General features: G+C 30.6%; 5 protein-coding genes and 1 long non-coding RNA gene across 6 annotated transcripts; all 6 read right to left on the minus strand.

Annotated features, from left to right (window-relative positions):
* Positions 1–372: 372 nt before the first annotated feature.
* LOC145759829 (uncharacterized) lies at positions 373–3,295 on the minus strand. The gene is made up of 10 exons (XM_082573680.1): positions 3,188–3,295; positions 2,931–3,126; positions 2,643–2,761; positions 2,365–2,540; positions 2,038–2,283; positions 1,770–1,924; positions 1,485–1,673; positions 1,216–1,401; positions 891–1,115; positions 373–772 (listed from the first exon to the last, which is right to left on the minus strand). Exons 1-10 carry the CDS (start codon positions 3,235–3,237, stop codon positions 530–532), a joined length of 1,785 nt encoding a protein of 594 aa, XP_082429806.1. The 5' UTR covers positions 3,238–3,295; the 3' UTR covers positions 373–529.
* A 231-nt stretch (positions 3,296–3,526) lies between these two features.
* Positions 3,527–8,743, minus strand: LOC145759734 (uncharacterized). Its single transcript, XM_082573581.1, has 11 exons — positions 8,270–8,743; positions 7,872–7,948; positions 6,724–6,919; positions 6,496–6,620; positions 6,241–6,416; positions 5,920–6,165; positions 5,647–5,801; positions 5,382–5,570; positions 4,957–5,139; positions 4,666–4,881; positions 3,527–4,570 (listed from the first exon to the last, which is right to left on the minus strand). The coding sequence occupies exons 1-11, from the start codon at positions 8,741–8,743 to the stop codon at positions 4,322–4,324; spliced, it is 2,286 nt and encodes a 761-aa protein (XP_082429707.1). The 3' UTR covers positions 3,527–4,321.
* Positions 8,744–12,503: 3,760 nt separating this feature from the next.
* Positions 12,504–13,985, minus strand: LOC145759735 (collagen alpha-1(XIV) chain-like). Its single transcript, XM_082573582.1, has 6 exons — positions 13,964–13,985; positions 13,727–13,881; positions 13,461–13,649; positions 13,191–13,376; positions 12,865–13,089; positions 12,504–12,746 (listed from the first exon to the last, which is right to left on the minus strand). The coding sequence occupies exons 1-6, from the start codon at positions 13,983–13,985 to the stop codon at positions 12,531–12,533; spliced, it is 993 nt and encodes a 330-aa protein (XP_082429708.1). The 3' UTR covers positions 12,504–12,530.
* Positions 13,986–14,147: 162 nt separating this feature from the next.
* On the minus strand, positions 14,148–15,133 carry LOC145760086 (uncharacterized). Its single transcript, XR_014286572.1, has 4 exons — positions 14,995–15,133; positions 14,595–14,713; positions 14,316–14,491; positions 14,148–14,240 (listed from the first exon to the last, which is right to left on the minus strand). It is a non-coding gene; the product is annotated as an uncharacterized LOC145760086 (long non-coding RNA).
* Positions 15,134–16,055: 922 nt separating this feature from the next.
* LOC145760034 (uncharacterized) lies at positions 16,056–16,900 on the minus strand. Its single transcript, XM_082573899.1, has 2 exons — positions 16,811–16,900; positions 16,056–16,708 (listed from the first exon to the last, which is right to left on the minus strand). The coding sequence occupies exons 1-2, from the start codon at positions 16,864–16,866 to the stop codon at positions 16,420–16,422; spliced, it is 345 nt and encodes a 114-aa protein (XP_082430025.1). The 5' UTR covers positions 16,867–16,900; the 3' UTR covers positions 16,056–16,419.
* A 1,666-nt stretch (positions 16,901–18,566) lies between these two features.
* On the minus strand, positions 18,567–20,057 carry LOC145759928 (uncharacterized). Its single transcript, XM_082573780.1, has 3 exons — positions 19,962–20,057; positions 19,659–19,857; positions 18,567–19,202 (listed from the first exon to the last, which is right to left on the minus strand). The coding sequence occupies exons 1-3, from the start codon at positions 20,015–20,017 to the stop codon at positions 18,903–18,905; spliced, it is 555 nt and encodes a 184-aa protein (XP_082429906.1). The 5' UTR covers positions 20,018–20,057; the 3' UTR covers positions 18,567–18,902.
* Positions 20,058–24,644: the final 4,587 nt, after the last annotated feature.

Below are 24,644 nucleotides of genomic sequence, written 5' to 3' on the forward strand. Positions count from 1 at the left end.
GGAACTTCTGTTTGTTAAGGAATGTTTGCGATATGTGATAACAAAGAAAAACTTTGTTTTTAAGAACTGTGGCAATATTTCGTAATAGTATAATTTTGGAAAGTTATGAGAAATAAAATTTCTCGTCTTCTGATTGGTGAATTTGGTCACGTGATCATACAATGTTTAACAACGAATTGGTAATACCAAAGTATGTCGAAATCTGTTATTTAAAATTACGAGTTTCAACTTTGTGTATGTATAAAACTGTAGTTAATAATCTTGGCATTGTTTGTTTGTGGATTTGGGTCGTTACATGTTTATTTTATTTACATTTGTGATGTCTAACTTCGATTTGGTTCCCTAATAATAATATAACAAAATAATTTTTGAAAGCACACTTTTATTTACTTTTCTACTTTTAAACAACTCTATGCATTTTATCTTTAATAATGTTTTACACGAAAATGAGTAACTTAAAAAAAAATTAAGTTTATTTACAATTTATTTTAATAGTTAGGTATTGGAAAGGGTTACAACTAAACTAAAACTATTTATGCCAGAAAATACACAAAACAAAAAACAAATACAGAATTGTATGTTTAGGTAATTTGCATCCTCCTGATGTTGTAGCTTGTGTCGTTGTTGTAGCCTGTGTCGTTGTTGCAGCCTGTGTTGTTGTTGCAGCTGTTGTTGGAGCCTGTGTCGTTGTTGTGGTTGTTGACGCTGCAGTTGTTGATGTTGTTGAGATTGTTGCACTTGCGTTTGAAGTCAGTGCCGCTACGTCAACCACCTGAATAATTTTTTTTAAATTTTGGTATACTTTTGAAAAGATACTTAACTAAATTTCAACCTTATCTTGTTTATCATTTTTACAACTAAAAGGTTTAAACAGATTAATATTTTATTACTGAATTTGCTGTCACTGTAAGGTTTAACGAACTATTCCCGACTGGTGTAACTGCCACAAAAAGATTTGCACTTTTGGCACCAACGTTACGTCGACTACGTTGCTTGATGACGTCATCAGTATCACGTTTACGTCGCGATGACGTAAACGGTTCACGAAACACTCCGACTAATTCAAATGTGGTTTGGTTGGCGTTCGTGGCATTTAACACAATTGTTGTTATACCCTAAAAAGTAACAAAGCAGTAAGTAGCAAAAGCTAAAATCCTGTTTTAAAATTGCGGAAATCGTTAACAAAGAGATTTTGTTAAAACTTTACTATTTTACCTGCTCCAACGTGATACTAAAGTCGTAGATAACCGAACTTGGGTTCTGTACATTGGTAGAAATGTAAACCAAACCTTCTCCTTCTTCTACGTTGTAAACCAAAGTAACAAGACCACTTGGAGGTACTGCCATGGCAGAAAAGTGAGTTTGTCCCGATTCAATCCCCAAAGAAACGTCTACGTTGTCCTACAACAAAATCCATTTTCTTATAAACTAATAATATTTTAGTATAATATTTGTTTAACTGAACTAATAACAGGTTGTGTTACCTGCACAGTTACTATAGCAATGCATGCTTCTTCAGTAATTTCTCTTTTTAAAACAAGAAGAAGTTGGCTAAACATATTTAGCTGATAAACATATCTTGTGTCTGGGTCGTTTCCTATTTCATTTAGTTCGTCAATTCCTATTCCAGATCCAATACCAACCGCATAAACTGTAATATCTTGGTCCCTTGCCTATAAGAACCAATTAATGTTCTTATAATAGTTTATTATATTGTTAGATAAACTTATATTACCTACAGATTATATTAAAAAATGTAAATTACGTACCTCATTTGAAGGTATTTCAACGTCATCACCACTACGGCCATCTGTTAAGACCAATAAAATGCGAGGTACAGCTTCACTTAGTGGCCTGGCACCATTAGCTTCGGTAAAACCATCATCGACAACTTCTTTTATGGCTGCTCCTGTCGACGTTCCACCTTGAATTTAAAGAATATTTGTTGTTTTATTGAATTAGTTTAAATGTTAAAACAAGGTTAACGGTGTAGTTACAGTTTTTACAAAAGTACAAAGTATACAGCATTGTTTTTACCGCTTGGATAATTAATTAAAGAGATCAAGGCATTGAATTCAGCATTCGTTGTATGTTGGTTAAAATAACTGTGAAATGTGTGTGTATGAGTGTAGACGGAAAACCCTAGTCGTACAGAGTTAGAATCGATATTAAACTCTGCAGACAAGTCCTCGACGAATGTTAATGCTTGGTTAAAATTATCAGAACCAACACTTCCCGACCCATCAACCAAAATCCACAGATCAAGTTTACCGACTTCACAACCTTAATTAATTAAACACATTGTTACTATTAATACTAGTAAAACTTAGTAAAATTTTGATCATACTTTTTTATTTAACTTACTTGTTTGGTTCTCGAACGAGTTTACTGTGTCAATAAAGTAAGATGAACTTCCATTAGTATTGTAATAGGTTGACCACCAAACTGCCTGTTCATCTATGGTCAACGGAATTCCTCCATTGGAGAGCTCGATTATTTGTATAAGCAATCTTGCAGCAAACGCCGACCGTATAGGAACACTTTAAAATATTTTATACTTTTAATATTTTGAAGCAAATTTTTGTGCAGTATTTTAACGTTTGACAAGCACAACGTATACTTCTTGTTTTTCTATAGTTTACCTGAAATTGTCGTTCGTTAGATCAACGTTCTCAGTACCAATGGCAAGACCAATTTTCAAAGTACTTGCAACAACATTAATGGTGTTGTCGACAATTTCTTGATACTGTTCATTAGTGATCTGCAAAATGCAGTGTTAATTCTGGATCGATTTTAATTAGGTCTTCAACTGTTTAAACTAATTAGAATTAATTGTTTTGAGACAACAACATTTAAGATGAGAAAAATTCCACAAAAGTCGTTACAGAAGTGAATACTTTTAAAATATAATTGCACAATTTGTGATTGACCTGCCAAATTCCGCCGTCTGGATTCGAACCCAAGTCTTCACCAAGATTAGATTCAACAAGGGCTATACGTTCTAAAAGGCCGTAATCATTGGAAAAATGGTTTGGTTGTTCCAATCTTTGTATGCAAGCTCTGACTACATCTATTCCTGTGCTGCCGGCTACTTCAGTCAAATCAACGCCTTGTCCAAGGGAAATGCTATATTACATGAATTTAATATAATTATACTCTACCAAAGTGTTTTTTATAAAAGACTTACGGTATAACTTGCTGCACAATTAAAAAAGTTGCCAAAATTTCTTTAAACATATTCAATAGTTCTTAGATAAAAGTTTTAGGGTAGGTAAAAGTTTTGCTCAGTAAATAAGTAAAACGTTAACTTGTCTAATTCTTTATAACCATTAAAGTATTTGTGTAAATATTAAAATCTATTGTTAAATGAAGTGGGGCTTTCAACGGTAATATATATATGCTAATTTTGTGATATGTTTGTAAAGACCTTTTTTAACAAAAAATGATAAATCATATAAAAATATAAGTTATGTTTACTAAGCAACTACAGATGTTATCTTTTAAATTAAGGGCTTTATGGAAAACTTTTCACATTATTTATTTAGATGTTTTTAAAGAACAGGTAATACAAGTTAAACAATTGCAATATAGTACAATAATAAAAAAGAATTTAAAGTCTTGGAAAAATATTGACTAGGCAAGTGGTCTTTGTTTGCAACATGTAATAATGAATTTCACCATGGCCTTTCAACAAAACACCTTGTCACAAAAAAGAGTTGTAATATTTTAAAGTTAATAAAGGGTAAATTTGATAAATGTTCTCGTTTTTTGATTGGTTAAACCAGTAGCGTGATCGCACTAAGTATGACAAAGCTTTTGTATTAATAGAACATATCATGTTTTGATTACGCCATGGTTAAATGGTGAAACAAATTCAGTTTAACATATAAAAATAAATTTACAAGCATCTACCAAAAAAATAACACTTAAGTTTAATATACACACGTACAATTTGTCATTGGTTATTTTTCAAAACAATACAAATACTAGTAAAGTTTTAATTTTTGCAAGTTACAACATATCTTGTTGTAGTTCAATGTATAGAGATTGCTACAGCTAATAAAATGTATAACTATAGACTTTTTTCAAGCTATTTATAAAGACTAAATTGTTTTTTTACGCGATAGCAAAGTTGAAGTTATTACGACACACCTGAAGAACCAAGCAACTAAATATTTGCGACTTTAATTGTTGTAAAACCAGCTACAGCGCTTAAAACGATACATAAAAGCCAAGACGTTTTTAATTTGTTTGAGTAGGAAGTTGTAGGTTCTACTGTAGTTTGCTCTTCAGCGCTGCCATTTAGTTTATTTGTTAGTATTTATTCTGTTACAATTTCAGTTATCGGCGTTGGTGTAGTTGTTGTTGTAGCCCTTGGTGTTGTTGATGTGGTTAATTTAGTGGCTGGCGTTGTTTCAGTGGTTGGTTTAATAGTTGGTGTTGTTGTCGTGGTAGGTTCAGTAGTTGCTGTGGTTGGTTTAGTAGTTGGTGTTGTAGTTACCGGTGTGGTTGTTATTGTTGCAGTTGTTGTGGTAGTTGATATTGTCGCTAATAATGAAGTAACGTTTATCTAAAAACAGTATTATGTTAAATTATATATAAAATAAATAATGCACTTTAGCAACATAAACCATGACATTTTGTTTTGTTAAAAAAACTACAAACCTCTGGGTTTGTAATAACTTCGAGCTTTATTGAATTGGTTCCGCAAGACTCCACGCGTACCTTGACGCTCGTAATGTTAACGTCGTCGACGCTCTGTCGTAGCAAAAAGGGTTTTTGTTTAGCTTTTCCACCAGCGTTGCAGGTGTCCGAGGTTCTGTAATGACCCAGCAACTCAAGCCTTCCTTCCGTTGCGTTTATCACTATGACAGTTTTGTTCTACGAACAATAAAGTTGTAGATAAATTTGCTTTGCTGTATATTAACAAAGGGGTATGTATTGTATATAATTAACCTGCAAATAAACTTCAAAATCGTGAGAAGCGGAGCTCGGATTTGCAGTTTGAGACGAAATAAGCGCTACACCTTCTCCCTTTGGCACATTATATAGCAAAATTGCTATTCCGCTGGGTGGTATTTGTACTTCGGAAAGGTGCGTTTGATGGGGTTGTATTTCGAATGAGATGTTGACATTGCTCTTAAAAATTTTCAAAAACAATCAGCAAGGCAGATTACTTTTAATTACATTTAAAACTGCTTTGGCAAAATGATTAATAATATCACAATTTGCTAAAGCTGTTCTAGACTGGATAATAAAGACATTGACTCTATGTTTAATTGTGGGATAAACAAAGGGTGAAAGGGATAAAAAAGGGTGAATGGGATAAACAAAGGGTGTGTCTTAAATTACTTGTTATAGGTACAAAATATTTTAATTACCTGAAGATGCACAATGGTGTCGCAAGCCTTTTTGCGAATCTCACCTTTCAAAACTGAAATAAGTTGGCGAAAATTTTCAAGCTGATAAACATATTTTGTGTCTGGGTCGTTTCCTATTTCATTTAGTTCGTCAATTCTAATTCCTGATCCAATACCAACCGCATAAACTGTAATATCTTGGTCCCTTGCCTACAAACAAATTTATTTTTTGTTGGTGAAGTTATTTATTTGGTTTTAGATTATAAAAAAAATGTAAATTGCGTACATTATTAGAAGGAGTTATGACGCTATCATTACTTTGGCCATCTGTTAAGACTAATAAAATGCGAGGTACGGCTTCGCTCAGTGGTCTGGCATTATGAGTTTCGTTAAAACCATACGTCACAACGTCGCTTATAGCCGCCCCTGTTAACGTTCCACCTTATTTGAAAAAATAAAAACTGTTTAAGTGAATTAGTTTAAATGTTAAAACACACAAGTTTATGGTGTAATTACAGTTTGCGAAAGTACGAAGTATACAGCAAGTATACAGCATTACCGCTTGGATAATTAACAGAAGAGACTAAGGCATTGAATTCAGCATTGGTTGTATGTTCGTTGAAATAACTGTGGATTGTGTGTGTACGAGTGTAGACAGAGAACCCTACTTGTACAGAGTTAGAGTCGATATTAAACTCTGCAGACAAGTCCTCGACAAATTTTAATGCTTGGTTAAAATTATCAGAACCAACACTTCCCGAGCCATCAACCAAAATCCACAGATCAAGTTTACCAACTTCACAACCTAAATTAATTAAACATATTTTAACTATTAATACTAATTAGTAAAACCTTGATCATACTTTTTCATTTATCTTACTTGTTTGGTTTTCAAACGAGTTTACTGTGTCAATAAAGTAAGATGAACTTCCACTGGTATTGTAATAGGTTGACCACCAAACTGCCTGTTCATCTATGGTCAAAGGAATTCCTCCATTAGAGGGTTCGAATATTTGTATAAGCAATCTTGCAGCAAACGCCGACCGTATAGGGACACTTTAATAGAAAGATAAGATCTTATTACATTTTTTATGAACAAATTTATTTTGGGGGTTTAAGTATTTTACTTCCTTACCTAAAATTGCTATTTGTTAAATTAACATTTTTATATCCGATTTTTTCACCAAGTTTTGTAAGAATTTCTTTAATTTTTTCGTCTTTTGTGTTGTTAAGAAGTTCTTGATATTGTTGTTTAGTAATCTTTAAATAAAAAAAATCATTTTTTGATGTATCGTTAAAACAGTTTTTTATTTTTATTATTTAATACTTTTAGTATCTTCAAAATAACTTTATTTATTAAAACCTGCCAAATTCCGCCGTCTGGATTCGAACCTAAGTCTTCACCAAAATTAGATTCGACAAGAGCAATTCGTTCTAAGAGGCCGTTATCATTCAAAAAAGCGTTAGGTTCCTCTAACGTTTGAATGCAAGCTTTAACTACATCAATGCCTGTGCTGCCTGCCACCTTAGTCAAATCAACGCCTTGACCAAAAGAAACACTGAAACATTACGAAAAAGTTTTACACATAAACACAAAGTTTTGGGAAATTTCACAAAAAAACTAAACATATTTTGATGGAATTTTAATTTTATAATTTAATCTTACCTACGAAGCTTACAAATCAAAATTAAAATCAATCCTGCTCTTTCTAAGCTAAACAAATTTTAAATAAATGATCAGCTAGATAATGTGATTACACTGTTTTCCTAAACAACTTTTTTAGGGCGTGTATTTATTGTTTTCTTAGGGAAAACAACAGGGTAAATCCCGGGTAATCTTTAAACGGTACTTATTGGAGCTAAACAAAAGCTTTTGGTATTTACATTGTGTAATATAGGGGTATACATATATCGCTTGTTGTAATATTATGTATGTATTCTTTTGTGTTTAAGGACAATGGCTTTTTAAATAAATGCGCATTGGACTACAGTTAGTTTCACCACAAAGGGGTTCATTGGGTTTTTCAAACTTTAAAGTTGTTGAAAACACAGTCTTTGGCTCGGTAGGGAGGTGCATGTCGTTGAACTACGAACCGAAAGGTTTCGGGTTCGAGCCGCATCAACGCCACACTATTTCCCATTGAGCTCGGCGTTTACGGATACCTCAGACACGTCCCAACCCTTACCCAAAAAATATCAAAAACCTATCTCTTTAAGGGATTCTATTTGTATTTTGTCCACGCAAATTAAAGTAATAACTTGTGTGTATGTAATGTTTACTCCGTAGCCATGGATGTGGCTGTTGTAAAAGCCAAGTTGTCATAACAAAAAAGTTTAAGGCGATTTGGCCGCCTATTTTAGCTTAAAAATTGTTTTAGAAGTCTTATATTGAACAACAAGCAATGACGATAATTGAAAAGTGGTCTGCAATTTTTCCTAATATTTACAGTTTCAAATATTATCAATCGGACTTAAGTTTAAAACAACTACTTCTTTATTGCGCAATCTGACCTTTCTGATATAGCAAACAACCTTATCAAGTTACGTTTTGTTATGTTGCGCAAGATACATGATACATGATCATCAACCTCAATACAAAAAAAACAAAAGTACTCTTTATAATTTTAAATCAATCAAAAAACATTTTTAACTGGTCTAATATAATTTTGTTTAAACAAAAAAAACATTTTCTTGAAATTTTTTTTTTAATAGCTTTTTTGATTTGCTTAGATATAAAAAAACGGCTTCCTAAAAAAAAACATTATGTTATATATTACACTAATTTAAAAAACTGTTTTTAGGACTTGTAAACTTGGTAACGTAAACTAAATATTTATTAGTTTCTGTTATATTATGGTTTGTTGATTAAATTTAGATTTTTATGTAAAAAATGGGTGTTATTGTATTACATAGGTGTTAGAAATAATTATATTCTCCATGTTAACATTTAACGATTCCAAAATATTTTCTTGAAAATTAAGTATCGTTTTATGAGATATTTTGCAATTTTCAGGTGAAAATTCGTCGGGATATTCCGAAATAGAATACTGAAACCTTGTCTGAATCAAAGCGCTTGTTGATTGAAACGTGAAGTGCATGGGTATAGCAAAACCATTGTTTTCTAACCGAGAACTTTCAATCATTTTATTTGAAGGGCTACATCTGATTGTGTTATTTTCATCTCTATTGGGTAATACTTCTATGTTAAAATAAAAGGATTTTCTTGGGTCTATCGAAACGGTCTCGTACGATATTGGTGCATCTAGGTGTTTTTTAAAATCAGCAGTGTTGAAATCTTGATTTGTAAAATGCCAAGTTAGAACTTGTTCGGTGTCGAGTGAGGAGGTTTGTAAACGTCCAAACGTGACAAAAGTTTTGTTCATTTTAGATTTTAAACATTGTTACCCTAATGTCACTATATATTTTTTCTATAAAATAAAAAAATAGTATTGTACAAACAATTTCCAAAATAAAGTACTTAATAACAACTTTTTTAAAGAACGTAGTTGCAAGTAATCAAAAAACAAAAAAACAATTACAAAATGTTTAAATTAGCTTTGAAAAAAGCGTATAACAAATTAAATAAAGTTAATGTTCATATATGTTAGTCAAAACTACAGTTATCTGCAAAAAATCTAAACGTTTATAATGAATCAGTTGATGGTTGCTCTGCAGAAAATGGTTATCTTATTTTTAATGCATTTTTATAATGTTTACAAATTTACATTGAAACTGTTGTGTTTTTTAAGAAATTTCATTTCTTGTAGTTTCCAAAGTTTATTGTTGAAGTTTGCGTTATTTTACATTTTTTAGCTGAAAATTCGTTAGGGTATTTCGAAATGGAATAACGAATTTCTACCTGCATCAAAACAGCTTCTGATTCAAATATAAAGTGCATTGGTATAACAAACGGATCACAAATTAAACGAGAAACTGAAATCTGATGATGTGGAGGCTCACATGTAACTGTCTTTGTGCCATCTTTGGCAGGTAGAACTTTAACATTCAAATGCAGGTTTTCAGTTGGATCCATGGACACTCTTTGATACGGTATTGCTGTAGTTTTGTGCCCTTTTAATATATCTATCTCATCATAGTCTCCGCTAATGACGTAAAAAACCATCGAGTTTTCCGTATTGATTATGGATTTTTTTAAATATCCGAAAACGGCACAACTTATATCCATTTTATAATACTAACCCTTTAAAAAAGTATGAAGAAACTAAAACAACAGAAAAATAATTATGATGTCGCAACTTTTATGATAGTTATTTTATAGCTGAAAGAAAGGCCTTGGAATTTGTTTTAAAAAAAAGGTACAAGGCACAAAGCACCACATGCTTGGAATTTGTTTTAAAAAAAAGGTATATATGTCGCTTGCTGTAATATTTATGTATTCTTTTATGTTTAAGGACAATCGCTTTTAATTATTTGCGGATTTGATTACAATAGCTTTTACCACAAAGGGCTCATTGGTATATAGGTGTTGACCAAGAAAGTAACTTTGATAAAGTACATTAACTTCGTTAACGTTAATAAGTTAAATTAAACAAACAAAGAAACGACCCCATTTAAAAAAAACAGCATTTTTATATTTTAGTTGATATTTTAACTATACGAACGTAAGTTTAAATGACGTTTTTAAAACTGAATAAATGCCCAAATAACAGCGGCCAGATGGTAGTGGCATACATCGTTTAAAATTGAAACGATTAAACCCAATAAACGGCAAAATAAAACATATATACTTTTATTTTACCATGGTAAACTTGTAAAAATATTAAATTAACAGACTTAATTTAACGAAAGCACAATTTCACGAAAGTTAACAGGCCCGTTAACGATTTTTAAAGTTAACTTAAAAGTTTAATTTTATCGAAAAATTTAACTTCGTTAATTAACGACTAACGCATTAACGGTTTAGTGCCCACCTTTGAGTATTGTGTGTGTAAAAGTTGATTTTAGACACATAATAGGTATGGGTTAAACAAATTTGTATATGTTTAAAAACAAAAAAATGTTAAGTCAACTTTGATACAGTTAAACTAGCCTAAATTGTAAGCACAATCAACATTTACAATATATGGATGCGTAGCCATGAATGTAGCTGCATGAAATGTGGTCTTCAATTTTTCTATATATTTACAGTTTTAAATAATATTATTAATCGGACTTAAGTTTAAAACAACTACTTCTTTATTGTGCAATCTGACTTTTCTATTGTTTTTTTTTTCTGAAACAACATTATTAAGTTACATTTTGTTATGTTCTGTTGTCCTGGATACACTATACTTGATCATCAATTCCTCATAAAAAACACTTAACATAATAAAGAGCGTAAAAACAATACAAAAAAAACAATAATACTTTAATGAGTTAAAAAAATTTGTATAAGTTGCATTTTTATATTTTAGTTGATATTTTAACTACACGAACGTAAGTTTAAATGACGTTTTTAAAACTGAATAAATGCCCAAATAACAGCGGCCAGATGGTAGTGGCATACATCGTTTAAAATTGAAACGATTAAACCCAATAAACGGCAAAATAAAACATATATACTTTTATTTTACCATGGTAAACTTGTAAAAATATTAAATTAACAGACTTAATTTAACGAAAGCACAATTTCACGAAAGTTAACGATTTTTAAAGTTAACTTAAAAGTTAAATTTTATCGAAAAATTTAACTTCGTTAATTAACGACTAACGCATTAACGGTTTAGTGCCCACCTTTGAGTATTGTGTGTGTAAAAGTTGATTTTAGACACATAATAGGTATCGGTTAAACAAATTTGTATATGTTTAAAAACAAAAAAATGTTAAGTCAACTTTGATACAGTTAAACTAGCCTAAATTGTAAGCACAATCAACATTTACAATATATGGATGCGTAGCCATGAATGTAGCTGCATGAAATGTGGTCTGCAATTTTTCTATATATTTACAATTTTAAATATTATTAATCAGACTTAGGTTTAAAACAACTTCTTCTTTATTGCGCAATCTGACTTTTCTATTGTTTTTTTTTTGAAACGACATTATCAAGTTACGTTTTGTTATGTTCTGTTGCGCAACATACATGATACATGATCATCAACTCCTCATAAAAGAACACTAAACATAATAAAAAGCCTAAGAACAATACAAAAAAAAAAAGTACTTTACTCTAAATTTTTTTTGAAACAACATTATCAAGTTACGTTTTGTTATGTTCTGTTGCGCAACATACATGATACATGATCATCAACTCCTCATAAAAAACACTAAACATAATAAAAAGCCTAAGAACAATACAAAAAAAAAAAGTATTTTACTCTAAATAATTTTAAATCAATCAAAAAACATTTTTAACTGGTCTAATATAATTCTGTTTAAACAAAAAAACATTTTCTTGAAATTGTTTTTTTTTTTTATTAGCTTCTCTGTTTTACTTTAAATAAGAACATTAAATAAGAATAAATTTTAACAACGGCATGTCATCAAATATATGTAAATATTTTCAAGATGTAAAAAACTATTTTCTATAGATGCTTTAAAATAAATGTTTTTTTATTACCTTTTAACTTAAAATTTTGCTATAAAATTTAAAAAATTTTATGGTAACGCGAAATTAAAACTTTAAAATATTGACATAGCAAGGAACTTCTGTTTGTTAAGGAATGTTTGCGACATGTGATAACAAAGAAAAACTTTGTTTTTAAGAACTGTGGCAATATTTCGTAATAGTATAATTTTGGAAAGTTATGAGAAATAAAATTTCTCGTCTTCTGATTGGTGAATTTGGTCACGTGATCATACAATGTTTAACAACGAATTGGTAATACCAAAATATGTCGAAATCTGTTATTTAAAATCACGAGTTTCAACTTTGTGTATGTATAAAACTGTAGTTAATAATCTTGGCATTGTTTGTTTGTGGATTTGGGTCGTTACATGTTTATTTTATTTACATTTGTGATGTCTAACTTCGATTTGGTTCCCTAATAATAATATAACAAAATAATTTTTGAAAGCACACTTTTATTTACTTTTCTACTTTTAAACAACTCTATGCATTTTATCTTTAATAATGTTTTACACGAAAATGAGTAACTTAAAAAAAAATTAAGTTTATTTACAATTTATTTTAATAGTTAGGTATTGGAAAGGGTTACAACTAAACTAAAACTATTTATGCCAGAAAATACACAAAACAAAAAACAAATACAGAATTGTATGTTTAGGTAATTTGCATCCTCCTGATGTTGTAGCTTGTGTCGTTGTTGTAGCCTGTGTCGTTGTTGCAGCTGTTGTTGGAGCCTGTGTCGTTGTTGTGGTTGTTGACGCTGCAGTTGTTGAGATTGTTGCACTTGCGTTTGAAGTCAGTGCCGCTACGTCAACCACCTGAATAATTTTTTTTAAATTTTGGTATACTTTTGAAAAGATACTTAACTAAATTTCAACCTTATCTTGTTTATCATTTTTACAACTAAAAAGTTTAAACAGATTAATATTTTATTACTGAATTTGCTGTCACTGTAACGTTTAACGAACTATTCCCGACTGGTGTAACTGCCACAAAAAGATTTGCACTCGTGGCACCAACGTTACGTCGACTACGTTGCTTGATGACGTCATCAGTATCACGTTTACGTCGCGATGACGTAAACGATTCACGAAACACTCCGACTAATTCAAATGTGGTTTGGTTGGCGTTCGTAGCATTTAACACAATTGTTGTTATACCCTAAACAGTAACAAAGCAGTAAGTAGTAAAAGCTAAAATCCTGTTTTGAAATTGCGGTAATCGTTTAACAAAGAGACTTTGTTAAAACTTTGCTATTTTACCTGCTCCAACGTGATACTAAAATCGTAGAAAACCGAACTTGGGTTCTGTACATTGGTAGAAATGTAAACTAAACCTTCTCCTTCTCCTACGTTGTAAACCAAAGTAACAAGACCACTTGGAGGTACAGCCATGGCAGAAAAGTGAGTTTGTCCCGGTTCAATCCCCAAAGAAACGTCTACGTTGTCCTACAACAAACCACAATGTTTTTACTGAAAGCTTTTAATTTATTTTGGTATTACTGAACTATATTCAAGAACAGATTGTGTTACCTGCACAGTTACTATAGCAATGCATGCTTCTTCAGTAATTTCTCTTTTTAAAACAAGAAGAAGTTGGCTGAACATATTTAGTTGATAAACATATCTTGTGTCTGGGTCGTTTCCTATTTTATTTAGTTCGTCAATTCCAATTCCAGATCCAATGCCAACCGCATAAACTGTAATATCTTGCTCCCTTGCCTGCAAACAAATTTATTTTTTGTTGTTATGGTCATTCATTAACTTTTCAGATTATCACTTAAATGTTAATTGCGTACTTCGTTAGAAGGAGTTATGACGTTATCACCACTTTGGCCATCTGTTAAGACCAATAAAATGCGAGGTACGGCTTCGCTCAGTGGCCTGGCGCCATTGGCTTCGGTAAAACCATACGTCACAACGCCGCTTATAGCCGCCCCTGTCCACGTCTCACCTTATTTAAAAAAATAAAAACTGTTTAAGTTATTTAGTTTAAATGTTAAAACACACAAGTTTATGGTGTAGTTACAGTTTGCAAAAGTACGAAGTAAACAGCATTGTTTTTACCGCTTGGATAATTAACAGAAGAGACTAAGGCATTGAATTCAGCATTGGTTGTATGTTGGTTGAAATAACTGTGAAATGTATGTGTAAAAGTATAGACAGAGAATCCTACTCGCACTGAGTTGAAATCGATATTAAACTCTGCAGACAATTCCTCGACGAATGTTAATGCTTGGTTAAAATTAGAAGGACCAATACTTCCCGAGCCATCAACCAAAATCCACAGATCAAGCTTACCGACTTCACAACCTTATTTAATTAAACACATTGTAAATATTACTACTAATTAGTAAAACCTTGATCATACTTTTTTATTTAACTTACTTGTTTGGTTCTCAAACGAGTTTACTGTGTCAATGAAGTAAGATGAACTTCCATTAGTATTGTAATAGGTTGACCACTAAACTGCCTGTTCATCTATGGTCAACGGAATTTCTCCATTGGAGAGCTCGATTATTTGTATAAGCAGCCTTGCAGCAAAGGCCGAACGTATAGGAACACTTAAAAATATTTCATACTTTTAATATTTTTGGAACAAATTTTTGTGCAGTATTTTAACGTTTGACAAGCACAACGTATACTTCTTGCTTTCCTATAGTTTACCTAAAATTGTCGTTCGTTAGATCAACGTTTTCAGTACCAACGGCAAGACCAATCGTCAAAGTACTTGCAACAACATTAATGGTGTTGTCGACAATTTCTTGATACTGTTCATTAGTGATCTGCAAAATGTAGTGTTAATTCTGGATAAATTTTAATTGGCTATTTATGGTAGTTACTGGTTCATTATTACAATCTCCCACTAATTTGCAACACAAGAACAAAATATATTTTTATTTAGTAAAAGAACACAAATCATGTAATAAAGCAAAAGTGGCACAGAAAAATGTTCAAACTACTTATAATTAATTGTGTTGAAATAACAACATATAAGATTAGAAAATACTTTAATGGAGTTTTTGGTAAATATTGTTAAAATGTAACTACACAATTTTAATCCGACCTGCCAAATTCCACCGTCTGGATTTGAACCCAAGTCTTCACCAAAATTAGATTCAACAAGAGCTATACGTTCTAAAAGGCCGTAATCATTGGAAAAATGGTTTGGTTGTTCCAATCTTTGTATGCAAGCTCTGACTACATCTATTCCTGTGCTGCCGGCTACTTCAGTCAAATCAACGCCTTGTCCAAGGGAAATGCTATATTACATAAATAATCAATATAATTATACTCCACCAAAATGTTTTGTTTATAAAAGACTTACGGTATAACTTGCTGCACAATTAAAAAAGTTGCCAAAATTTCTTTAAACATATTCAATAGTTCTTGGTAGGTAAAAGTTTTGCTCAGTAAATAAGTAAAACGTTAACTTGTCTAAGTCTTTATAACCATTAAAGTATTTGTATAAATATTGAAATCCATTGTTAAATAAAGTGGGGCTTCCAACGGTAATATATATATGCTAATTTTGTGATATATTTGTAAAGACTTTTTTTAACAAAAAATGATAAATCATATAAAAATATAAGTTATGTTTACTAAGCAACTACAGATGTTATCTTTTAAATTAAGGGCTTTATGGAAAACTTTTCACATTATTTATTAAGCTGTTTTTAAAGAACGAGTAATACAAGTTAAACAATTGCAATATAGTACAATAATAAAAAAGAATTTAAAGTCTTGGAAAAATATTGACTAGGCAAATGGTCTTTGTTTGCAACATGTAATAATGAATTTCACTATGACCTTTCAACAAAACACTTTGTCACAAAAAAGAGTTGTAATATTTTAAAGTTAATAAAGGGTAAATTTGATAAATGTTCTCGTTTTTTGATTGGTTAAACCAGTAGCGTGATCGCCTTAAGTATGACAAAGCTTTTGTAATAATAGAAAAGTTTTAATAACGCCATGGTTTAATGTTGAAACAAATTCAGGTTAAAATATTAAAGGTAAGTTTACAATTTCTAAAGAAAAATAACACTTAAGTTTAATATACACACATACAATTTGTCATTGGTTATTTTTTAAAACAATACAAATACTGGTAAAGCTTTAATTTTTGCAAGTTATAACATATTTTGTTGTAATGTAGAAATTTTGCTTTAGCTAATAAAAAGTAACTGCAACCCTTTTTCCAGCATTTTATTATGCCATCATTTATAAACAGGCTAACAAGTTCCTTTTAACGCAACTGTAAAGTTAACAGTTTTACAATACACGAAAACAACACTGCAATGGAAAAACTAGCAACGCCTATCCATGTCTTGGTAAAAGTAATTTTACTTTAAAATGTCAAGGCAAGTTACGGCACTTAAACAAATAAATTTTAATTGGACTTTGTTGTTTAATTAATTTTTTTCTGCTGATAATTGCATACTTGTTAATCATTGTGTTGGTGCTTAAGTGGTATTTTGCGGACCATTTGTGCTTAGAGTGGGGAGAGTTGGTGATGGTTAAACTGGGATATAGGTTGGTGGAATTGTCGGTATTGTTTTTGTAGTTGGTGATTTGATAGTTGGTGTTGTTGTTCATCGTCTGGATTTACACCTGATCGTTTACGATGCTTATATGGGACGAAAACTATTTTGTTTAAGAGGCTTAAATCATTGGAAGAGGGGAGGCGCTGTTGGTGTAATTTTTGTATGGAAGTTTCGTCTACATTTTTGCTACTACTATCGGACACTGTTGTTAAATGAATGCTTTTTCCATAAGTAAATCTTAAAAAAAGGAGGAATTTTATGCATTGGCATAAGATTTAAATAATGTTATGTTTAAGTAAAAGCACTTTAATTAAAAATTTTTTTTTTTGATTTTCTTACCTACAATGAATATAGATGCATATCAAAATTAACACTGCCCTTCTTACAACTTTCATATTGAAATGATCCTGGCTTTAGTTTGGACTTATGTTCTTGTTTCAAATAAAAAATAATTTACTTGAATATACTAATATAGGTTCATTTTGTACTTCTAAAAACTTTCCCTCGGGAAAAAAACAGGGTAAAACCCGTGGTATTATTATGGGTTGGATAGCATGAGGAAATTTATGTTATCTCTGAATTTAAATTTCGTTGGTTAGAATTTGAAATGTTGTTAATAATATATAGATTATAAGAATTGAAACTTAATTAAATTGATAACTACTAATATTGATTATAAATTTTTATTACCTGTTATTTTTAATTGATTTTGCAACAATTGCAGCAGATCTTTATGACATTTGACATTCAAATATGTTTTAAGTTATTTTGATAAAAAAGATTAAGTTGATATTTTATTTTGAACACATAATTATGTAAAAATTTAAAACCTACAAAATTTTCTAAAAATTTAAACAAGACAAAAAATAGTGGTGTGATTTTATTTTAAGAAATACTTTTTTTATTGTGAAATTTAATATTATCATAGTAAAGCTCGGACCAACGCCGGGCGGCATTGTTATCCATTTAAACTGTTTACATCGCTTGTCGCAATATAGTCGCTATTAATATTTCGCCAGCTCGGGTTACTTTTTTTAGATTAAATGTTTTTATATAGCTTTATTATAGCTTTATTTTTTTTAAATGGTGCAACTAGTTACACTTTTGTTATAGGACAATGTCTTTAAAAGTAAGATAACATTCATTACGTGGATAATAGTATATTTTAATATTTCATCACCAGACTTTAACTGGGGGCTTACGGATTTGAAATTACCGTAAGAACAATCTCAAATGTCAAAGTACACTGTTGCATTATTGTTTTTTGGTCGTAAAAATTTACCAAAAAAATAACACTTAAGTTTAATATACACATGTACAATTTGTCATTGGTTATTTTTTAAAACAATACAAATACTGGTAAAGTTTTAATTTTTGCAAGTTATAACATATTTTGTTGTAGTTTAATGTAGAAATTTTGCTTCAGCTAATAAAAAGTAACTGCAACCCTAGTCCAGCACTTTATTAAGCCATCATGTATAAAAAGGCTAACGAGCAGTGGCGGTTGGAGGGCAAATAAAAGAGGGGCATAATTTAATAAAATCACAGCACCACTAGAGGGGTCCGGGGAGATGCTCCCCCGGAAAATTTTTTGATATTGATGGCCGTGAATCGGCTATTTTAGATACAAAACGGTCTTTTTTATATTACCTAAGATTGAAAAAGGAATGCTGGAACTAATCCAAAATTTCTGCGCGACATAAGCGTGCCCTTACTGACATTTACGCGCCGACCTTTTTTTTAACTAGAATTTTCTAGAAGATTCAACTGATTATAATTTTTATTCGTTATATTTATAATATTTTTAAGCCTTATTACCTTTCTAAAATATAATAAAATACCTAATTTGAGTTTTATTTATTTTATTAATATTTAAGTTACAGTTTAAATTTAAATATACACTTAGATTCAAATTGCCAAAATATTTGAGAACTCTGTGGTAGTTTTAGCCCCACTTTTCGCCTAAAGTTCTCAACCTTTTTTCAAAATTTCAAATTTTGACGGCAACAATGCCTTTAGTTTTTTTTTTAATTTGGCAACCCGTGGGGCTAATCTCAGATTAGCCTCACATGTTTACGCTAAATTTTTTCGGAAATTTTGGCACATTTTGTTGTCAAAATAGGCACTATTTTTTTATATTTTTTTTAATTTTAGCGAAAAAAAATTGTCAAAAGTCACTTTGTAAAAATTTTTTTTTTATTAATTATTAAATTTAATTTTAAGAAAGTGTGTTAAAAAGTTGGTGGTTTTAGCCTTATTAGCCCCATAGACGAGCCGCCAATGCTAACGAGTTCCTCTTTACGCAACTGTAAATTTAACAAGTTTACAACACACGAAAAAACAATGCAATGGAAAAAAAGCAACGCCAATGTCTTGTTTCAAAAGTTATCACAGTTTTTTTTTATTTTTACTTGCGATTTCATACATTACTTCAAATTGTTGTAAAGCAAGCTACGGCGCTTAAAACGAAACATAAAAGCCAGGACACTGTAAATTTGTAAGAGTCATCAGTTGCAGATTCCATTTTTTCTTGTTCTTCAGAGGTGGTACCTAATTTATTTGCTGTTGTCGGGGTTGGTGTTTCAATTGTGGGGGGAGTAGGTGATGGTAAAACTGGTGCATAGGTTGGTGGGACTGTTGGTGTCCTAGGTGGGTTGAGTGTTGGTGTTGTTGTAGTAGATGTCCATGTGGTTGTTTTAGAAGTAGATGTTTTTGTTTTTAAAAAAATCATCTGTAAATAGAAAAAAACTTTATTGATTAAAATTATTACAAAACAATTTTTATTTATTATAATACATTTGTTCTCTTGGTATAGTCTAGATCAGGGGTCGGCAACCTTTTTCGCACTGCGGACCGATTTAAAACTGGAATCTTTTTCGCGGACCAGCCTTTAAACATTTTTTTGGCATTTTCGGGTGAAAGTAATCAATTAGTTTAGCTAATAATGATGTTTCAAGGGACGCAAATTAGTTTAAAGCAATTTATTCCTTCATCAAATCGATAAAAAACATTTTTAAATGTTTCTACGACAAAATAAGCTTACAAATAAAAAAAAAATACGTTTCTGTTTCTAATCATTAAACCTGAAAAAAATACGGCCCGGTAACGTACTGCTCACGGACCGGTACCGGGCCGCGGCCCGGCGGTTGCCGACCGCTGGTCTAGATAACATTTAATTTAAACATACCCTACAAATTTCACCGTCTTGATTTGTAACCAGTGGTTCACGGAAATAATATTCGACAAGAACTGCTCCTTTGAAGATGCTAACATCATGAAAAAAGAGTTGGTATTGCTTTAATTTTGGTATGATATCACCGATTACATTTTTGTCTTTATCGTCAGCACACACCGTGGTTAGATAAAGATTTTTCCCAAAAGTGACACTAGAAAATTTACGCAACAATTTTTTGCATTGACATAACGTTTAAGTAATATCATGTTTAACTAAAAACACATTAATTAACATTTATTTTTTTGATATTCTTACCTACATTGAGCAAAGATACAAATTAAAATCAACACTGCTCTTTTTTCACTTTTCATATTGAAGTAGTTTTGGTCTCAGTTTGGAATCGTGTTTTTGTTTCAAATAAAAAATAATTAACTTGATTACACAAATATAGGCTGATTTTGTACTTCTAAAAACTTCCCCATGGGAAAACAACCGGGAAAACCCGGATTATTATTATGGGTTGGATAGGATAGGGCATTTATGTTTCCCTAGTTTTGAAATTGCGTTGGCTACAATTTGTAATGTTGTTATTAATAAATATATTATAAAAATTCAAAACTTTATTAAATTGATAACTTCTAATGTTGATAAATTTTTATTACATGTTGTTTTAAATTGACTTTGCTACAATTGTAGCAGATGTTTATGACATGCACATTTATCATAAATTAATTTATAAAAAAAAGGTGAATTAAAATTAAATTTTGAACACACAATTATGCAATTTTTTTATATTTAAACAATGTTATAAAAATATTGGTGTGATTTTATCTCGGGATATAAAAATACCTATCATATAAAATAATTTCTTTTTTTATTGTAAATTGAATAGTACTGTTGTAAAGCTCGGGCCAACGGGGCTGCATTGTTATCCTTTCAACTGTATGGTCACATCGCTTGTCGTAATGTAGTCGTAATCAAAGTCTCGCCAGCACAGGCTAGTTTTTTTTAGATTAAATGTTTTTCTTTAAGCTTTATTTTTTTAAATGGTGCAACTAGCTTTATTTTTTAAATGGTGCAACTAGTTACGCTTTTGTTTTAGGACAATGTCTTTAAAATACTGTAGAAATTTAGGATGACATTGTCCTGATCCAAGTCTGAAGGTGAAATAGTGAAACAATAATTTTACTATTTCAACACCAGAATTGAATTGGGGCACCCTAACTTTAAAATTACCGTTGGTGCAGTCCCAAATGTTAAAGTACATTGTGGTGTTATTATTAAAAAAAATGGCAAATATATTCTGTATCGATGCGGTCTAAAACTGCACAAGTCTTGTTTGTACATTAAGACCAGCGTACAAAACTTTTATGTTAATGCATCCTTGTAGTATATGTATTAGATTATTTTGATTTAGTAAGGTGGTGACCACGTGTCGTGCGAGCTATCTGCGACCGCAGGGACAAAGAACATATAATATGACGTTGGTTAGGCTTGAAATCAATACCAAGACCGAAATGATTCGTTTTATTTGTGTAGTGCTCCATCTTTCGCCCAGTTATATAAAACGATTTTATACATAGAGGTCCTACTAAAGAAATTAAACGTAAAACATTTTTTTACACATTTTGTACTTAAATTTTTTCTGTTTTAAAATATCAAGTCGAATACTGCGAATTGAAATTGTAATTGTATAAGACTCACATTATTCGCCCTACTATACCACCAACATTTCGCATAACCATTTTAAACAGATAATGAATATGGATCAAAAATTTAACATACACTTAAAAATAAAAAATAAAAATTAAGTAAAAAAATGTTAAGTCCACTGTGATCCAGTTAAACAAGCCTAAATTGTAAGGCGCAATCAACATTTTCAATATACCGCAAAATCAAAGTAAAGACCAAACGAGTTTTAACTTGAAATAATATTTGTATTTTGTCCACGCCAACTCGAAGTAATAACTTGTATGTATACTGTTTACTCCGTAGCCATGGATGTGGTTATTGTAAAAGCCAAATCGTCATAACAAAAAAAGTTTAAGGCGATTTGGGCCGCCTATTTTAGCTTAAAAATTGTTTTAGAAGTCTTATATTAAACAATAAGTAATGGCGGTAACTGAAATGGGGTCTGCAATATTATTTTAGGTTTGTTTTTGATGTTTGAAGGCCTCTTGAATAACTAACATTGGTTTAATTAACAAAAACCTGCCCGAATTGTGGCACAATGCCCATCTTTTATGCCGTATTTTTCTCTTTAAACCATAGCCACGACCGCAAAGTATATAACCCCCGCAGACTGAAAATTACACATCGACTATTGTTGTAGGTTAGTGTAACTATAACAAGTAAAACACAACATTGATAAACATTTAGGGCATAATTTATTGTGCTCTAAAGGCCAACAGCCTGACGGGGGGCAATTTTCGTTTTATCTTTTTTGATCTCAATTCAAATTTAAGATTGACGTCTTCACGAAAACTGTGTTGTTTATCCGTTACCATGTCAACCAGGCAAGGTCCTTGACTATTTTCTGGTTGGTTTGTATAATAATTTAGTCGATAGTCGAAGGTATAAATAAATCATGGCATTTAAAGTATTTTGTGAAGATAGTGTTTTTAAAATTTGTAATACAGACGTAATACCTAAAATGAACATAACAATATAATGGCAGATGCGCGTTAATGAAGTAATTGCCTTATGTCACTTTGACTCAACAGCATTGAAATCTGTTAGTTTTGGTAATTTACGAGGTTTTTATTTAAAAAGGTTCTAGGTTTTAAATTCGTTGCTAATATAATCGTTTTAAATTAAAAGCGATTTTTAGCTAAAGATATTAAATTTGTTAAAAAAGAGATTTTTAGTTACGTTCAAAAGGTTTATCAAAAAATATTAAATATGCGAATATGTTAAAGTTAACATAAAATAAGAAAAATGTTTTTTTTTATACCACAAAAAAACTACATGCAATTAAGAAAATTTAATTGAAATTTGTGTACATTTTTAAAACAAAAATAAATTTACAATTGTTTGTAATGGTAAAGCATTATTAAAGTTTAATTATAGACGCCTAAGATTCGCAACAATTTCACAAAAAAAAGCATAAAATTATGGGTTGTTTAAAAGTTCCTATAACAAAAGTAAATTTCACGTTTTTATATTATGTTTAAGTGTTATTATGGTTAAGTTATAGATGCCTATGGTCGTCGCAATTCCAAGGTGTGTCGCGGTTTCACGTCGGCCTATTTGCTTCGTTTTGGGTCCGTTTTAGTCTGGTTTTATAAGCTAACGTGTATGTTGAATGTGTTAGGAAATTACATACTTGAATATAGTCACGGTCTGGCTCCATAGAAACGGATTTATTTAGAATTATATAAACGTTTATTGATAAAAGTTATAGGTTTAAAGAAAACTTCGAAAAAAAAAATTATTGCTTGTATAAGAAAAGTTTTTATTTTTTTTTACATTTGCTGATAAATAATGTATTTAAATTTGAATAAATTATGTAGGCTGACGTAATTACAAAATAAATCGATATTTGGTTCAGGTTTTGTTGCCAAAGTGTGTTATAAAGTTTAGTATTGGGTTGGCATAGATAAATATTAAAATTACTTTTAAAAAATTTAAAGAAATTTTCGAAATATGAAAAAATGATTTGACCTATATATTTATTTTTTAATTTTGTTCTGGTTTTACGACCAAAAAACTGAAAGTAATTGCTTAATTAGTTGCAATTACACGCTACATAAGCAGCATGTATATGTGAGAAAACGACACACTCAAACATTTATTGATTTCTATGCTTGTATGTTTAAAAAAGCAACGTGCTTTAAATTGCAAAAAACTCGTTAAAAATTTATGAAAATTTTCCGTTTTTTCCTTTAACAAAGTATAAAGCTTTAAAGCAATTAGTACGTTTGTCATATATAAATACTCCGAGATTTAAAGTTATAGTATTGCGTTTACAGGTTTACTGAGAGTTACTACAAAGTTTGTAGTTTGAATTGAAAGGTATTACTATAATAAACGGTAGGGTAAAATTATTTGCTTTTGATCATAGGTAAGGTTTATATAGTTTATGATGAAAACTTTGTGAAATTTCTTTGTGAATTAAACATAGTAATTTTTTTTAAATATAACGCATAACCCTAACCCTAACATACTGTCGTATATTTAAAAATAAGTTTGTTATGCATAAACATAGCAACGCCAATGCCTATTATAGGCGCTTGATTAAGTAAGGCGATTCAGAATCTAACCAAAATGCTCATATTTTTCTATGACGTTTTAGCTCATTTATTCATTTGCTCTTGAGTTTGAAAAGACAAACACTTGAGCTGAGAGTTTTACCACGATTGTGCTTCAATTAGAAAAGGCCAGGACAGAGTACAAAAGAGGCTTGAAATTAGGTTTGGCAATCAACAGTCAATTCGTTGCGGGTTAATTACTAATAATTTTTTGGTTTTGGCATTTTTTTAGGGGGGTAGAATTTGATGGTTTAGATTTATTCGATTGAAATTCTAGAATTTTAAAATTTTTTTGGTGGTTCAAATGTTTTAAAAAAATATTTTGAGAAAAGAAAAGTTTAATTAAATTAATTTTGTTTAGAAATTTATAAAACATTTTATTTCACATAGAAATTTATAAAACATTTTATTTCAAAAAAATACAGTAAGAAAATATAAGTCTATGGCATATTCTAATCAAATATATTAAATCGTTTTTCGGATGGTGTTCTGGCATCGTTGATTTAGATCTTAATTTAAAATAAACACTTGATGATATTACGTAAATCTTTCACAAAAGATGCTGTAAACGTCCTTTTGTATTCCGCCTTTTACAACATTTTTTCGGTCAATTCAAAGCTCGTAAATCAATCAAAAAAGCGCAGTGTATTGGCCTGTTTATTTATTTATCGTTTTTCGTGTTTTTTCGGCTTGGTCTTTATTAACTATAACCATGGTAACTCGTACCGAAAACGGGCTGGAGTATTTG

The sequence above is a fragment of the Corella eumyota genome, chromosome 7 (assembly GCF_963082875.1).
Source record: "Corella eumyota chromosome 7, kaCorEumy4.1, whole genome shotgun sequence".
NCBI lineage: Eukaryota > Metazoa > Chordata > Ascidiacea > Phlebobranchia > Corellidae > Corella > Corella eumyota.

What these genes read in the sequence shown, in the direction of transcription:
- LOC145759734 (XM_082573581.1), bottom strand. Translation starts at nt 8,743, where the DNA reads ATGAACAAAACTTTTGTCACGTTTGGACGTTTACAAACCTCCTCACTC. An exon ending in TAATTATTTCTAACACCTAT is followed by an intron (nt 7,949 to 8,269) that starts GTAATACAATAA and finishes TTTTGTATTGAG; the next exon opens with GTTGATGATCATGTATCATG. An exon ending in TTAACAAATAGCAATTTTAG is followed by an intron (nt 6,417 to 6,495) that starts GTAAGGAAGTAA and finishes TTTCTATTAAAG; the next exon opens with TGTCCCTATACGGTCGGCGT.
- LOC145760034 (XM_082573899.1), bottom strand. Translation starts at nt 16,866, where the DNA reads ATGAAAGTTGTAAGAAGGGCAGTGTTAATTTTGATATGCATCTATATT. An exon ending in TGCATCTATATTCATTGTAG is followed by an intron (nt 16,709 to 16,810) that starts GTAAGAAAATCA and finishes CCTTTTTTTAAG; the next exon opens with ATTTACTTATGGAAAAAGCA.
- LOC145759928 (XM_082573780.1), bottom strand. Translation starts at nt 20,017, where the DNA reads ATGAAAAGTGAAAAAAGAGCAGTGTTGATTTTAATTTGTATCTTTGCT. An exon ending in TGTATCTTTGCTCAATGTAG is followed by an intron (nt 19,858 to 19,961) that starts GTAAGAATATCA and finishes TAAATTTTCTAG; the next exon opens with TGTCACTTTTGGGAAAAATC. An exon ending in AAGACGGTGAAATTTGTAGG is followed by an intron (nt 19,203 to 19,658) that starts GTATGTTTAAAT and finishes TTCTATTTACAG; the next exon opens with ATGATTTTTTTAAAAACAAA.
- LOC145759829 (XM_082573680.1), bottom strand. Translation starts at nt 3,237, where the DNA reads ATGTTTAAAGAAATTTTGGCAACTTTTTTAATTGTGCAGCAAGTTATA. An exon ending in ATTGTGCAGCAAGTTATACC is followed by an intron (nt 3,127 to 3,187) that starts GTAAGTCTTTTA and finishes CATGTAATATAG; the next exon opens with CATTTCCCTTGGACAAGGCG. An exon ending in CAGACGGCGGAATTTGGCAG is followed by an intron (nt 2,762 to 2,930) that starts GTCAATCACAAA and finishes TGCATTTTGCAG; the next exon opens with ATCACTAATGAACAGTATCA.
- LOC145759735 (XM_082573582.1), bottom strand. Translation starts at nt 13,985, where the DNA reads ATGCTGTTTACTTCGTACTTTT. An exon ending in GCTGTTTACTTCGTACTTTT is followed by an intron (nt 13,882 to 13,963) that starts GCAAACTGTAAC and finishes TTTTTAAATAAG; the next exon opens with GTGAGACGTGGACAGGGGCG. An exon ending in TTGCTATAGTAACTGTGCAG is followed by an intron (nt 13,377 to 13,460) that starts GTAACACAATCT and finishes GGTTTGTTGTAG; the next exon opens with GACAACGTAGACGTTTCTTT.